Here is a 12,800-nt window from a genome sequence, read left to right as displayed (position 1 = left end):
TAGATGGTGCCTTCTTCATATGTGGAGGGAACGCGAATTTTCCCTTTCACTCACTTTCAAAGGAAAGAAACTCCAGCCAAACACATCCGTCAAATCAGCACACAAACGCAGCCTTATCAACTCTATGCTCTTTATAATACATGTTCTATCGCTTGGTAGCTCATCCACCGTAACCCTAAGTCGAATTTTGATATCAGAAGTTTAAGTACCCGTGCCCAAAAGTCTCGCCGTGCGAATTTGTTCAGAAGGCATCGTTCAATGCAGAATGCCGAACAGACAGTTTTTCCCCTTTTCCTATTCAACTTGATAACAATAGCGCTCCAAACCAAAATCGAGGGCCCGTCTCAAAAGGAACGTGAAATGCGTTGTTTTTCATTAGACTTCACAAAAACCAAGACCATCTCCATCATAGATGTCCAATGCCCACGAGAGATCCTCTCCTCCTCACCCTTTCATTATGGATGGCAAATTTGCTCTCATTATTTGCGAACGAGGAGCGCCTGTATTTACATGTCTGAGAGGGTTACCGACTTGGGACGGATGGGCTTAACTTGTGTGCGGGTGTTGGGATGGAGTGGGTACTTATCACCACGTTGTCGAAAGCAAACAACGTGGGCCACAATCCGCATTGAAGGCAAACATCCATAATGTCTCCGGACAACGAGACAATCCAGACAGACCCTTGAGGACATGAATTGGCTAACTTCTTTTAGAGTCCTGCCCGTTCATGGTATTAAGTCAGTTATCGAATTTTATTCCCTTGGCACCTTTTTTTTCCTGACAAACAGGATTTGGAAAAAGGCGAAAAAAGTAAAGTTAACTTTTTTTTTGTTCATTTTCTCAGACAAGCCCACAAAAGTGGAAAGGTCCAGAGAGAGCAATGCGAGCAAGCTAGGCAGACCAGTTTATAAAGCGGATGGGTAACAGCTGAATAGTTGTTAGGGTATGATTTCTAATTGTAGAGGCGCTGTCTTCAATCAGCTGGCCTTGAACTGATTGAGCTGCAATAGAAAATCACAACCGGCTCGTTTTTACCCTGCTTTCTTTTCTTTTCAATGACCAGCCTTTCCTTAAAAAAACGGCAAACCCAAATATTTTATGCAGCCAAATATTATTTTGAATGATATCTTACAGGCAGTTTAGTCCGTCTTAACGGTATAAAAGCCCTAAAAATGTTGATTTTGGGGTTGACCAATTTCGAGTTTAATATTTCTTCATTTGGCATTTATTAGTTTTATGACAAGTTGCCTTCAAACCAATTGGTGGGCATGGTTAATCGAAAAAATATTTAATCTGTTCAATAGACCCTTGACTTTGTTAATCAACAATCTGCTGTTTTTTGGGCAAGTTGTAACGAAACGTAATTATTGATTTGGACACAAAGTTCCATACCCCATAATCCGGAATTAATTTTCACTTTCATCCAACACCTAAAAAACGGGGAAGTGAAAAAGTAATAAAACGTTTGCGCTTGAACGTCCATATTTGCATTGAAAATAACCTTAAACTGTCAAAAAAGCTCAATGCTGACATCTTTGCTCTATTCTTCATTCCTCTCCATTCCATTGTTTTTATCGTAAAATAATCCTCGACAACGTGTTATTCCGGATGGTTGGGGTATTTAGTGTCGTGCGTGTCAAGCAGAAGCAGCTGTGTTTGACAAGTTCTCATCTTCCTCTTTACTACATCTCTCTTCATTGGTATAGGGGTAAGATTTTTTTGCACATTAATATGTCGGGTTCATGACCGACGTGTTCTTCCACACATCAACAGAGAAGTTTGGATTAGCATACATGTAACAAATACATGTTGTATGTAGTACACGTAAACAAGGCGCCTTGTATTTAATCCCTGGCAACCCTAGCCATCAGGTTCTCTTGTCAAAAATAACCCTATACTCTTTGCAGGTGTTTCTTTCATTGATCAGACCGACCGATGAGGGAAAAGATTGTAATTTCAGAGCCACTCTGACGTATTTGGTGCACTGAATAAAATACGTTCCTGATGTTTCACTTGACATACTTTTTGAAATCGAACACGTGTGCTGCTTCGTTTTCAAGAGCCAATTTTGTGACGGATTCAAAAACTTTTCCTTTAAGGCTTGGCTTTTTTTGATTTTTGATGAGTGATCTGTTTTTCGAAAATGTTTCTCAGTTTGTGTTTGCTTGGCTGATGTGTTCTAATTTTGAGATACATTAGCATGAGAATTATTGATTGGTCGCGGTCACCAAGAAATTGCAGGTTTGGAATCTGTGGTTTGTGACGTTCGCCTCCTCGACATATGAAGCGTGCATATACAGCACAAAATACTGTATACATGTCTCGTCATTATTACAGGGTTGGTCTGGTCGACACTGACCACTAAACACCCTGGATATAAATTTGAAAAATTATGATAGGAAGTAGCAACCGTCGCAAATTGAAAGTTGCCTGACAATTTTTGGGAACAAGAGCATGACTCTGGAAAGAGTATATTCAGAAGAAAACTTGTACAACATTAGAAATGATTGACTTCATAATACACTACAAAACTAGTCTCTGAAAGAAATTGAAGTGTTGTAGGGATATAGTACAATAATTGCGAGCCTAATCAAGAGCGGCTTCCTTGGTCAACTTAGCGGAGTGAATTTCAGTTTAAAAATGTTCATGCGAAATAAACAAGTAAGCGGTGTCAATTAGTGTTCTTTTACGTCATAAGCTTTAACAAATTATGTCTCTGAGTTGGGGACTAACCATTAAAAAAACAATTTTCTAAACATGAATAGACTACGATGTATGTATATTTCAAGCTCTGCAAATATTTCTCCTTTCAGACTGCCATATTAGTGCCCTTGACGTACTTGAAATAGGGTCTCAATGAAAATAATATTTCTCTGTAATATACTTAAGTTCTAACAATAAGCTTCTAGATTAAACCGCGTTCCCGATTCAGCCCCCAAAAGAAATCATCCGATTGAGGATGTGTTTGTTGTGGTTGTGGAAGCTCTTTTATTGGACCTGATATGTGTGTGTGTGTGTGTAAGTCCGTGTGTATGTGTGTGGTATGTCACCTCACAGAAGGCTGTTTTCCAATAATCTGGAAGTTTTCGTTCCGGCTTGCGTGGCAAAAAGGAAACTTTTCCACACTTTTCTACTCGTAAACTTATCACAGTACACAAACACTCAGAGCCTCCCACAAACGTACTGCCCCCTCGGGTAAAGAGCACCCACACACACAACACACACCCACGTACCCACCCACTTGATAATGGAACAAGGACAGAGATTTCGGCTTAATCCAATGTGAAAGAACCTTTCGAAGTGTGTTTAAGAACTGTCAGGTCAAGGACTAGTTTGGTTGGCCGTCGCTTCCAATGGCCTCAAAAATGTAAAGACCGTGAAGCAAAGTTTTCATCGCTCCCACCAAAGCTTTTAGATTGATTGAAATCTTCAGTTTCTCTGATATTGAACAAATTTTCAAGGAAACTGAGAGCCCAAGCTTGTTCGTCTCCTCTCTCAATCACACAATTCCTCTCTCTTCTCTCTTTCTCTCTCCCCTCGACTTTTCAATTTTTTGATTACATTTGCCCTCAAGTGCATCCCGAAAAACGTACCTACTCTGTACACCATCGAGTACATGGAACCGAGATGGTACGGTGTATATGCGCATTCCACGGGAAACGAAAGCTCTTCCACATGGACGAATAAATGAACCTGTTCCAAAAGAAGCCCGGCATCAATTTGCCCCATATTCCTGTGGGATTCGTACTCAAAAGAGTCCAATGGATGGAGCCAATTTCTGGCGGTCGCCCCACAAATCGACTCCATGTGCACTTGCCTTGTGGTGTTGGTGGTAGGGTGTGACTAGAAATGGGGAAAGAGCGAACGAGGAAAGAACCAAAGAACCGGCGCTCTTTGATTAATGTCCTCAATTTGAATTTGAAAATAGCCTATCGCCCGGTGGAACAATAAAGGGGAAATCGATCCATCGGGGTTTGTGGATGGCTACAAGGTTTGAAAGCGAGCTTCTACGTTATTATGCCTTTTTATCATGCCAAATTGTCAAGATTCGGCGAAATTGATCCTTGCACTTTTCAATTGGGGCACATGCCATGTCTCCTTCGACTTTACGACTTTATTCCTGATAATCGTTATTGCAACACGTCTGAAGCTCAGAATCTTGTGTGATTGGACACCCCAAACGCAGTTGATCTTTAGTGGGCCGAGCTATTCTGTAATACCTTTACTGAATACTAGATATACTAGTGTGTCTGTCTACATAGATCTTCTTGGCGCATGGAGTAGCTTTGAGCCGTTTGGACATCTCCGTCCGTTGTTGAGAACGATCCGAACACATTTTTATTTTCAAACGGCCAAGAGAGCGATCCATGGCGAGCCAAACGATCGGATAGAGCTTTTCCTGGCTTGGCAGGATGAAACAACGAGTAGGATATAAATCACCCATTTCGTTTGAACGACCAAGGAGGGACAAGGAACGAAGAAAGCGTGTTGAACATGACGATCGATTTATAAGACGCCAAGGAGAAGTTACTTTGCTCGAGTCCACCTTTGGACAAAGTCTTTGGACCTCGTTCCATCCCATCTCCTTTTTTTGCTGCGTATTATGGAATTTTGGTATGCAAAAATATTTTCCTTCCTCTGGTCCCCTGAATGGTCTTGTTCGCTTCCCGCCATCTGTCCAGGCGTGGCCTTGCGATGGGGCGTCTGTGGTTTACCACGAACCAAAAAGGCCAAGGTTATCAAAGAAGAGCTTTCAAGGTGGTTTTCCGCAAAAAAAAAAGGGATCGGTGTCAAGTCCACGGAAGTGGAAGAAAAACTTAGAATGGGAATTCCACCACTTGGTCCTTTCTTCCTAGTCAAGCAGGCTTTGGATAGGCCTACCTCAGCTACGTAAAGGTTTGTCAGAGGATTCCTTTTTTAGGGATGAACCCTTCCAAGGACAGAAAGTGTCCCTAAAAGAGCAATCATATCGGTCTGATTTCATACGGGAAGTGATTACAATAGTTGGACACGCTGAATCTGACTTATTTAAAATTGGATTTATTGTTTTTACTCGGCTATTAGCGAGAAGAGACGGTATCAAAGAAAGGAAGATTGAGTATTTTACAGAGATCTACACATTTTTTGAATAAAGGTATTAAGAAAACACAAAGTTAACAAACTACAAATACATCGTTTTGTTTCAAATATGTACACTTCTTAATCGGATCCAGGGTTTAGGGTCAATTCTAGTGACTGTCGAGGCTTAATGGGCTTTTTGAGAGCATCTTCAAGCCCTCTTTCTTTCTCGGGCTCCTTCATTGTATAATTTATTGCCCTCTAATATTTGTAGGGAATACGTAGGCCTTGTTGATCCAGTTGCATCTTTCAAGTCAGACTTGGACAAATTTTTAGATAGCATTCCAGATCAATCCTACATTTAAGGACCAGCTCGGGTTGCCAACTCAAATTCGTTGGTAAACCAAATATCATTTAAAGATTGAAAGGTAATAAATCGACGAATTATAACCTTTCATTTTAATAGTTCTGGGATTTACATTCCCTGTAGCGGTTAGAAAAGCCGGTGAAAACCCAAACCAAAAAAAAAAAAATCGTTTTGAACTGCTGGGATTCCAATCCCAGTGGCGGTAAGTAAGTCCACAAAAATTAAAAAAGAACAAAATGTTTTATGTACAATTTGATCCTTTCAGCACTTTTGCAAAACAGTTCAAAGGCAAGCCTTGCTGAAGACTCTTATTAGCAAGTCGTGTCTTTTATTGAACCCATGACATGTAACCCTCGATATAGCTTAACTTAGCTCGAACCAAAAAAAAGGAATCGAACAGTCTTACTTTTTTTAATTGCAAATATATTGGGGCATAAGAAAGTTTCGCTACGCAAATAAGATTTAATATGTATGCAGATCTAACGAGAAACACTTGAAATGTTCTTGCTGGCCTGATCAAATGTGAGTCTGAAAACGGTTCAATACTTCATGAATTTCATGTAGTCGTTCGAGTACAACCAGGTTATAGTATCCGAGCCGGCATTTTGAATTCGCAAGACCCTCCGCGGTGAAATATGTCAGCAATTGTGTTTAACCATGTCATTTGTCATGGTTCCTTTTTTTACAATAGTTCCTGTCACATCGGTCTGTGCTGTGAGCTTTGCTTTCGATCTAATATGGTTTCTGAGATTTCTCCACGTGCTATTTTTTCTCTTTTATGACACCCCAAAGTATGGCCCATATTTCAGTGAAAAAGCGGGCACACCGACAACTTGATTGGAACCAATAAAATGGTTTGGTTATCCAAGACAGACTGAACATCAAGGTGTACCACGTATTTTCATTCTAAATGAGTTTTGTTCGATCATTAGGCTTGAAGTTGGTTCCATAGCACTTGAATAATTCAGGGTCCCAACGACTTGTTAGGGAATTGTGCTCCCAAGGTCTCTAGACATAATTGCACCTTCCCGTGCATTCCAGTAACTGGAGCAGGGAGATTGCGAAAGACGAAATGATAGTCTAGCATGCTAAATTTGGATTTCTCTCGGTTTTCCAAGTACATTTGAGGCACTTTACACATGGGGACAAAGTGGGTCGTCAAGTTTCCTTATTTATGTATCACCTTTTCTCTAATAAAAAAAGGCATTTCGCATTCATTTGTGTTAATGTTGCCGGCTATGTTATATGTACAAAGAAACAGCTGTGCCCTGATCCATTCAGTTTTAGTAGCAGTACTTTTACTCACTTGGCGAAGACTAGCCTCGTTTGAAAGCCTGGTGAGGAAAGTAATTCGAGGAGCAATTATCTGTTAATGACTTCAATTAAGTCTGCGTGCCAAAAATGCTGGCTTTAATTCGAGCATTCACGACCAATATGTCTATCGCTCAGAGTGTTCCCATACATTATTTGTGTTTGGGGAACAAGCAAATCGCTGAAGAATCGACTTTGTTGATAAATAAAAACGCGGTCAAGCAAGTGAAATGCAACGGCGAAGATTTAAAACTCGTCATGTTTTCGGATTGCTTTGACTTGAACTGAGCTGCGCAAATATTCAGTTTAAAGCAAATTGACCATCTTCGTGGAACACGTATTATTCAATAGAAAATTGAAAAAGCTATCACGAAGGGAAGTTTGGCGGCACCTCCAATTTCACAGAAAGGGCACAAGTAACAAGATGAATAACCGAATATTTGTTCATTGCCTTTGTAATCAAAAAGTTGGATCAACAGCCTCTGTTTTCTAGTGGATCCATTTATCCTTGTCTTTGGGCGTCAAAAATGGTTCGAGAGAATCAATTTGAACTTCGACGGAAATATAGGTTGCAAAGAAAAGGGATCGGATTTTGCACACTGACTTCAAAGGCAAGAAAGTTTTCAAATTAGACATCGTTGTTTTCCAACTACATGACTTTCATTCGTGGAGGTGGAACGTAGCGTGAACTAATAACCACGTGCGTTACTGCGGGACAAGAAAATCCATACACCACAACTGGTTTCCATAATGGAACTTCAATAACAAGTTGAATTTGGGAGTGCGGTATAAAAAAAGGCAATTGATTTCAACAAGGAAGGACAGACGTTGAGAGGCTCGTTGTTTCAAGGCCTTTGGGCTAAAGACTCCCTGGAAAGCCAATATGTAACCATCAATATTGAAGAAACCGTCTTTTCTCTCTCTCGTCGGCCTTGGGGCCCTTGCAACAGTTCTAGATGGAGTTGGTCCTGCTTCGTTTGGTTGGGTGCGAAATTGAAAATGGAAATTTCAATTCAGCTGATGGCTCCATAGCGACAGCAGTCTCTTTTGAATTTGAATATTTTTCCTCAACGTTCGTTGTCGTCGTCGCCTGATAGAAAATCAATTGAAGGAACTGTCGCTCTCTTTACACTATATCCCAAAATTCTTGAACATCTTGTCCACATATCTTGCATTACCGTCACTCTACTATAGTTTGACCTAAAATGGCAATTGGGAATCAGTGTTGCTGGTTACACGGAATTATAATTCGGTTTGATAATAGATCAATAATAAAGATCGTATATATTTCTTTGTTATTGACATAATTTCTAATCTGTCTGATTGTTTTCGTTCCAATGAATTCGGATGTGCTGCTTTCCATGAACTTGAATTTCTGCGAAAGCATCATAATTCAAGGTTGATTGGTTCAAACAATCAACTATTAAATTGCATGACGCCCAACATTTCCAGGAAAGAAATTGAACAAACAGTTCCTTTAACATTCTAACCAGATCTTCTTTGATTTCGAATCTACTGTTCAGTAGTTTTACATTGTTTAACAAATAAGAAGCCCCTAAAAGTATTGTTTAACATCATCAAAGTCGTAATGTTGAAGGAGCTCAAAAAATGCTTTGCGACGCACACAAAACGAAATGCCACTGATGACCGCAATATCAGACGCTGAAAGAGGACTGGACTTTTGCGTCATGCTGTAGATTTGAGTCATCTTCTCAATTTCATCGGTGGACCATTATTGGACGAATTCTCGGGACAGTTGGCCATTTTCGTTTTGCCTCGGTTCATCGCGTATCGTATGTAGAAAATCTTGGCCATGGCAATTATCAAGGCGGTAGAAACGAGCAAGCGAGGAACATGGAAACATGGCAAAAATGCCGACAAGTGAGGTGGAATCTGCCGCTTTTACTCCAAGATCATCTTTAGTGGCAATTATGCGCTTATCTCGTTAAGCCCCAAACTTCTTAACTCACGCTCGGATCAGATTCAAGGATCTCGTTAATTCCCAGCCTTCATTGACGTTCGTCGACTTTTCTCCTCGCTTAGCTAGTCTCCGATGTTGCTTAGCTCAAGGGTCGCGGGGTTTTGTTCCTCTTCTTCACCTGGGGACGTGATAAATCCCCTAAGATGGTGACTAATGTCATCCAAATATGCGGACTTGTCCTTCGCCCTCGACAACGATTAACTAGCAAACTCGAGAGTTGAACAGAAACACGAGGTCAAGTCAGCCAACGAAAGCGCTGCTAAGGATCAATTTTCAAGCTCAAGTCAGGAGAAGCCAGCTAGAGTGTAGTACGTGCATTTAGATTGTCGTCGTCGTCCTCCTGTCCATTTCTTTTGGGCTTCAAGTTGGTTCCTAAATGCTCGAAATGAGAATGCATCCGGGCAGCACATCTGTTGTTGTTATCTTGCAGTCTCCTAAATTAAGTTGGCAGCTTGGGGTTGCATCTCTCAAGCACCATTGAAAACTTGGGATCCCCCGGAGCACCACTTGCTATTCAAGAGCATCCAAAATGGACCAGGATCCAAGAACGCGCCCAGATATCGTGGCACATACGTGTGGCAAGCCTGCTCTTCCAATGCAAGCCCGGAAACACCGTAGGATCTTCAAGAACGTCCTCGATGTCAATGCTTTGGACAGGGTTAGTAATAAAAGAAAGAATAACTAGCATTGGGTCAATTATGTGTTTTAGTATATTTCCTTAAATTGTAACAAGCAATCTATGAAGTTTTGGTAGTTACCGCATAAGCTCACAGACAGTTATATCTAAGTACAATGAACAAACAATGTTTCATTACTCATTAGTTGGCCGAGAAAGGAATTGTTTTCCGTTTGGTTTTGCCTTCGCGCCATTTGAGTTTTGGGTCTCGTTTCTCTTGCTCACAAAATATCGGGGAAACGTGGTTTCGTTTTTTTTGCGGCCATCACTTCTTTCACTGACCACAAAGTTTTTTTTTGTCGGGCAGGCGGGTGGTGCACAAATTTTTGGCTTCCTCTTGTTCCTGCGAAGTTATGATGAAGACAAGCTGGAGTCCGCTTTCTGGAACCAGGAATACCTCCCAAAACACCGAAGCTCTTTCATTACTCGAAGAATAGACTTCCTTACGAGAGGAAATGGGTGTCCGCCCCACCGCCAATTGATTGACTACTTCTTTTGCCTCTTTTTCGAGCTCAGCTCAACTCAGCTCCTATTCTCCTTCTTTTTCATTTCCCCCACTTTTTCCCGTTTTGTCTGTCTGTTCCTCGGAATAATGTTTTCCTTGGTGGTCCATCGATTATAAGCGTGCTCATTCCTCATCAACTCCCCAAAGAACGAGAACAAGGAAATCGATCTCGGGACGCGCTGCTCCGATCCTAGGGTCACTTTCGGGATGGTGTCATAACACACTCTTTCTTCTTTATCTCCGGCCTCCCATTCCAAGATAGCCGTTTTATCTGGCGCTGAAATAATGTGAAGTCATTCCAAATGAGGAATCATTCACTTATAGCGATAAGAGTGGATCTTAAGCACGCGGTTGCAGTTTAGATGGATATGCACGTCCATTTACGAGATGACTCCACATCGAAAATGGAGCAGTAGTAGTATGTTCTTCTAGCAGTAAGAGTAGGAAACGAGGTCTCAGGGTTGATGATGAAAGTGGAGTGGCCAGGCCAAAGTGGGGAAAAATAGAACGGCTCAGTGAAGAGAGAGAAAGAGAAAGAGAGAGAGAGAGAGCGGGCGATTTTCTGGGGATAAGAAATTGCACAAGCTTCTTCCTCTCGTTTCATTATGATGGTTTGGCCAATAATTCTCGTTTTCCTCTCCATGGGGAGAAAAAGAGCTCTCTTGCTGTGTTTTTCCACTCCCTAGTCGATTTCGTTTTCCTGGCCTCATCGTCGTGTTGAGCTGTTTTCATCATGACGGCCTCCATCGCTCTTTCGTTCTCGCTCGTTCGTGCCTTGAGCCTCTTTCTGGTTGTGACGATTTGACCTGTTTTCCGCTTTTTGTTCTGCCAAATTCTCTCAAGACGGAGAGGAGATTGGAATTGCATCGCATTTATTCGCCACTCGCTCCCGTTCTCCCATCTTCTGCTCCTGAGTGAATGGAACCAACCAAGATGACATGGAGGCAGAAGCTAAAGCAGAAGCTAAAGCAAACATGACCTCTCTTCTCCTTCAGCCTTCTCGACCGCCGCGTTGTCGAATTGCTCCCCTATCAATAAATACGAGCAGCTTATCCCCCAATTTAGCATTTTGCACCCTCCATCCACCACATTCACTCTTGTGGATGGGTTCCAGTGGCAACTGGCCACGACGGAATAGGGGAGAAATATCGACATGCGGATTAACCACCGTGGATTGCGATGACAGTGTTGATCACACGATGATAAAAGCCACATATCCAATCACACGTAGAAGTTCTGCTGAAATTGTCCACTAGGGTTGGATCGATTCAGAGTCGACCGCTTAGCCGAGGCCAGTGGTGTGTGATTGGGATTTTTGACGGGGGAGGCATTGCGATTGCTCGGCTGGAAGGGCATCATTTTGGCCGGCGATGAGCCCACGAGTGGCGTGGAAGTGGAACTCGGGTTGGCATTGGTGCCCGCCGATTGATTCGGGTGATAAGTGTTGCCCGAGAAGAATTTCATGGGTGAGTGCCGCTGAGGATGATGAGCCAATGTGTGGTTGTTTTGATTGTGCAAACGTGCCGTGGGTGAGTAGAACATGGGCTTGGACCCATGGGAGCTGGCCGTGCTACTGGCATTCGAACTACTACCCATACTGCTGACCCCGGTGGAAGTACTCTGTGGACTTCCATGATAACTTTGGAACTGATTCGAGACCGAGTAGCCTGAGGCACTCGGCGTTGCACTTTGGGCCCCATTGCCCCTGGATGGGGGGCTTGAGTTGTGCATCATCGTCATTAGTCTCGGATTGGTGTAGCAGTGGCCGGGGCTGGTGAAATAGTCCGGCTCCCAAAGCTCGGTGCCCACCAAGCCACCGCCGCCACCATTGGCGGTGAATTTGGATTCGTTGAACGCCTCCTCGTGGGGATTAGCATACTTGGGCACCTCATAGAATGGCTCGAGGCCCGGTGGAAGTTGTTCATTAGTGCGTGGTGGTGGTGGTGGATGATGGCCAGTGGGACTGAATCCCACGGCACTCACAGCCTTGTAGGTGGGCTCATTGGAGGAGGCATAACTGCCGCTGGAGGAGTGAAGGGCGGCTTTGTAGATCATGGTATCATCCTTGATGTGCAGCATCGCCCCTCCGTACTTGCTCTCCATTCGGTATTGTCGGAATTTGTAGATGACCACGGCCGCAATCACCAACACAAGCACAGTCACAATGATGGAGAGGGAGATAATGATCAGGATTTGCGTCCAATCCGCACAGACCAACTGATCTATGGTCATTTGAGAAAGTGGGTCGCCCACTTGACCACCTTTTTGCCCATTAGCAGGGCTCCCCGATATCCATGAGCATCGAACCTGGTCGACGTAAATCGAGGACGTCGACGAGGACGACGAGGACGACGAGGCTGACAAGGATGTGTTGGCAATGCCGCGCTGATAGATCTCCCAGAGCCACGTGACCGAACAATTGCAGTGCAATGGAAGCCCTTCGAGAAAGAGTGATTTGAGTGAAGGCTGGGGGATTTGATAAGGAGACAGAGTGGCCCAACTGTTGTGCCTCACGCTATAGGTTTGAAGTAGGGCATTCGTGGCAAACACTCCCCAAGGAAGAGGGGCCAATCGGGAGTTGTTCTCCATCTGGAGCTCCCTTAACTTCATGTTGTCAATGAAGGCATGTCCACTCAAGGTTTCCAGCTGACTCATGTTGTTCAGATGCAAGACCTCGAGCTCAAATAGACTCTGAAAGGAGGTTCGATCCAAGCTGCCCACTGGATTGCCTGACAAGTCCAAATGATTGAGTTTAGGCAATTGTGAGAGAGCGCCATTGGGCACGGAGTGTAACAAATTGTAGGAAAGGTCGAGAGTGTCCACACCTCGACAGCCTCGGAAGGCGTATTGACTGATGTTGCTCGACGACAACCTATTCTCACGGAACGTAATCACTCTCAAA

General features: G+C 43.1%; 1 protein-coding gene across 1 annotated transcript in view; it reads right to left on the bottom strand.

The window, feature by feature from the left end:
- Positions 1 to 10,500: 10,500 nt before the first annotated feature.
- The window catches only part of LOC131883166 (toll-like receptor 9), a 15,250-nt gene continuing 12,950 nt past the window's right edge, over positions 10,501 to 12,800 (bottom strand). The window contains exon 3 of the mRNA XM_059230548.1: positions 10,501 to 12,770. Within this exon, the coding sequence (XP_059086531.1) occupies positions 11,120 to 12,770 (1,651 nt within the window). The 3' untranslated portion in view covers positions 10,501 to 11,119. The remainder of the gene's footprint in view (positions 12,771 to 12,800) is intronic.

Source organism: Tigriopus californicus, chromosome 7, assembly GCF_007210705.1.
Source record: "Tigriopus californicus strain San Diego chromosome 7, Tcal_SD_v2.1, whole genome shotgun sequence".
Classification (NCBI taxonomy): domain Eukaryota; kingdom Metazoa; phylum Arthropoda; class Copepoda; order Harpacticoida; family Harpacticidae; genus Tigriopus; species Tigriopus californicus.
The sequence above is the reverse complement of the archived record's forward strand: the minus strand, read 5'-3'. Positions and strand labels throughout refer to the sequence as shown.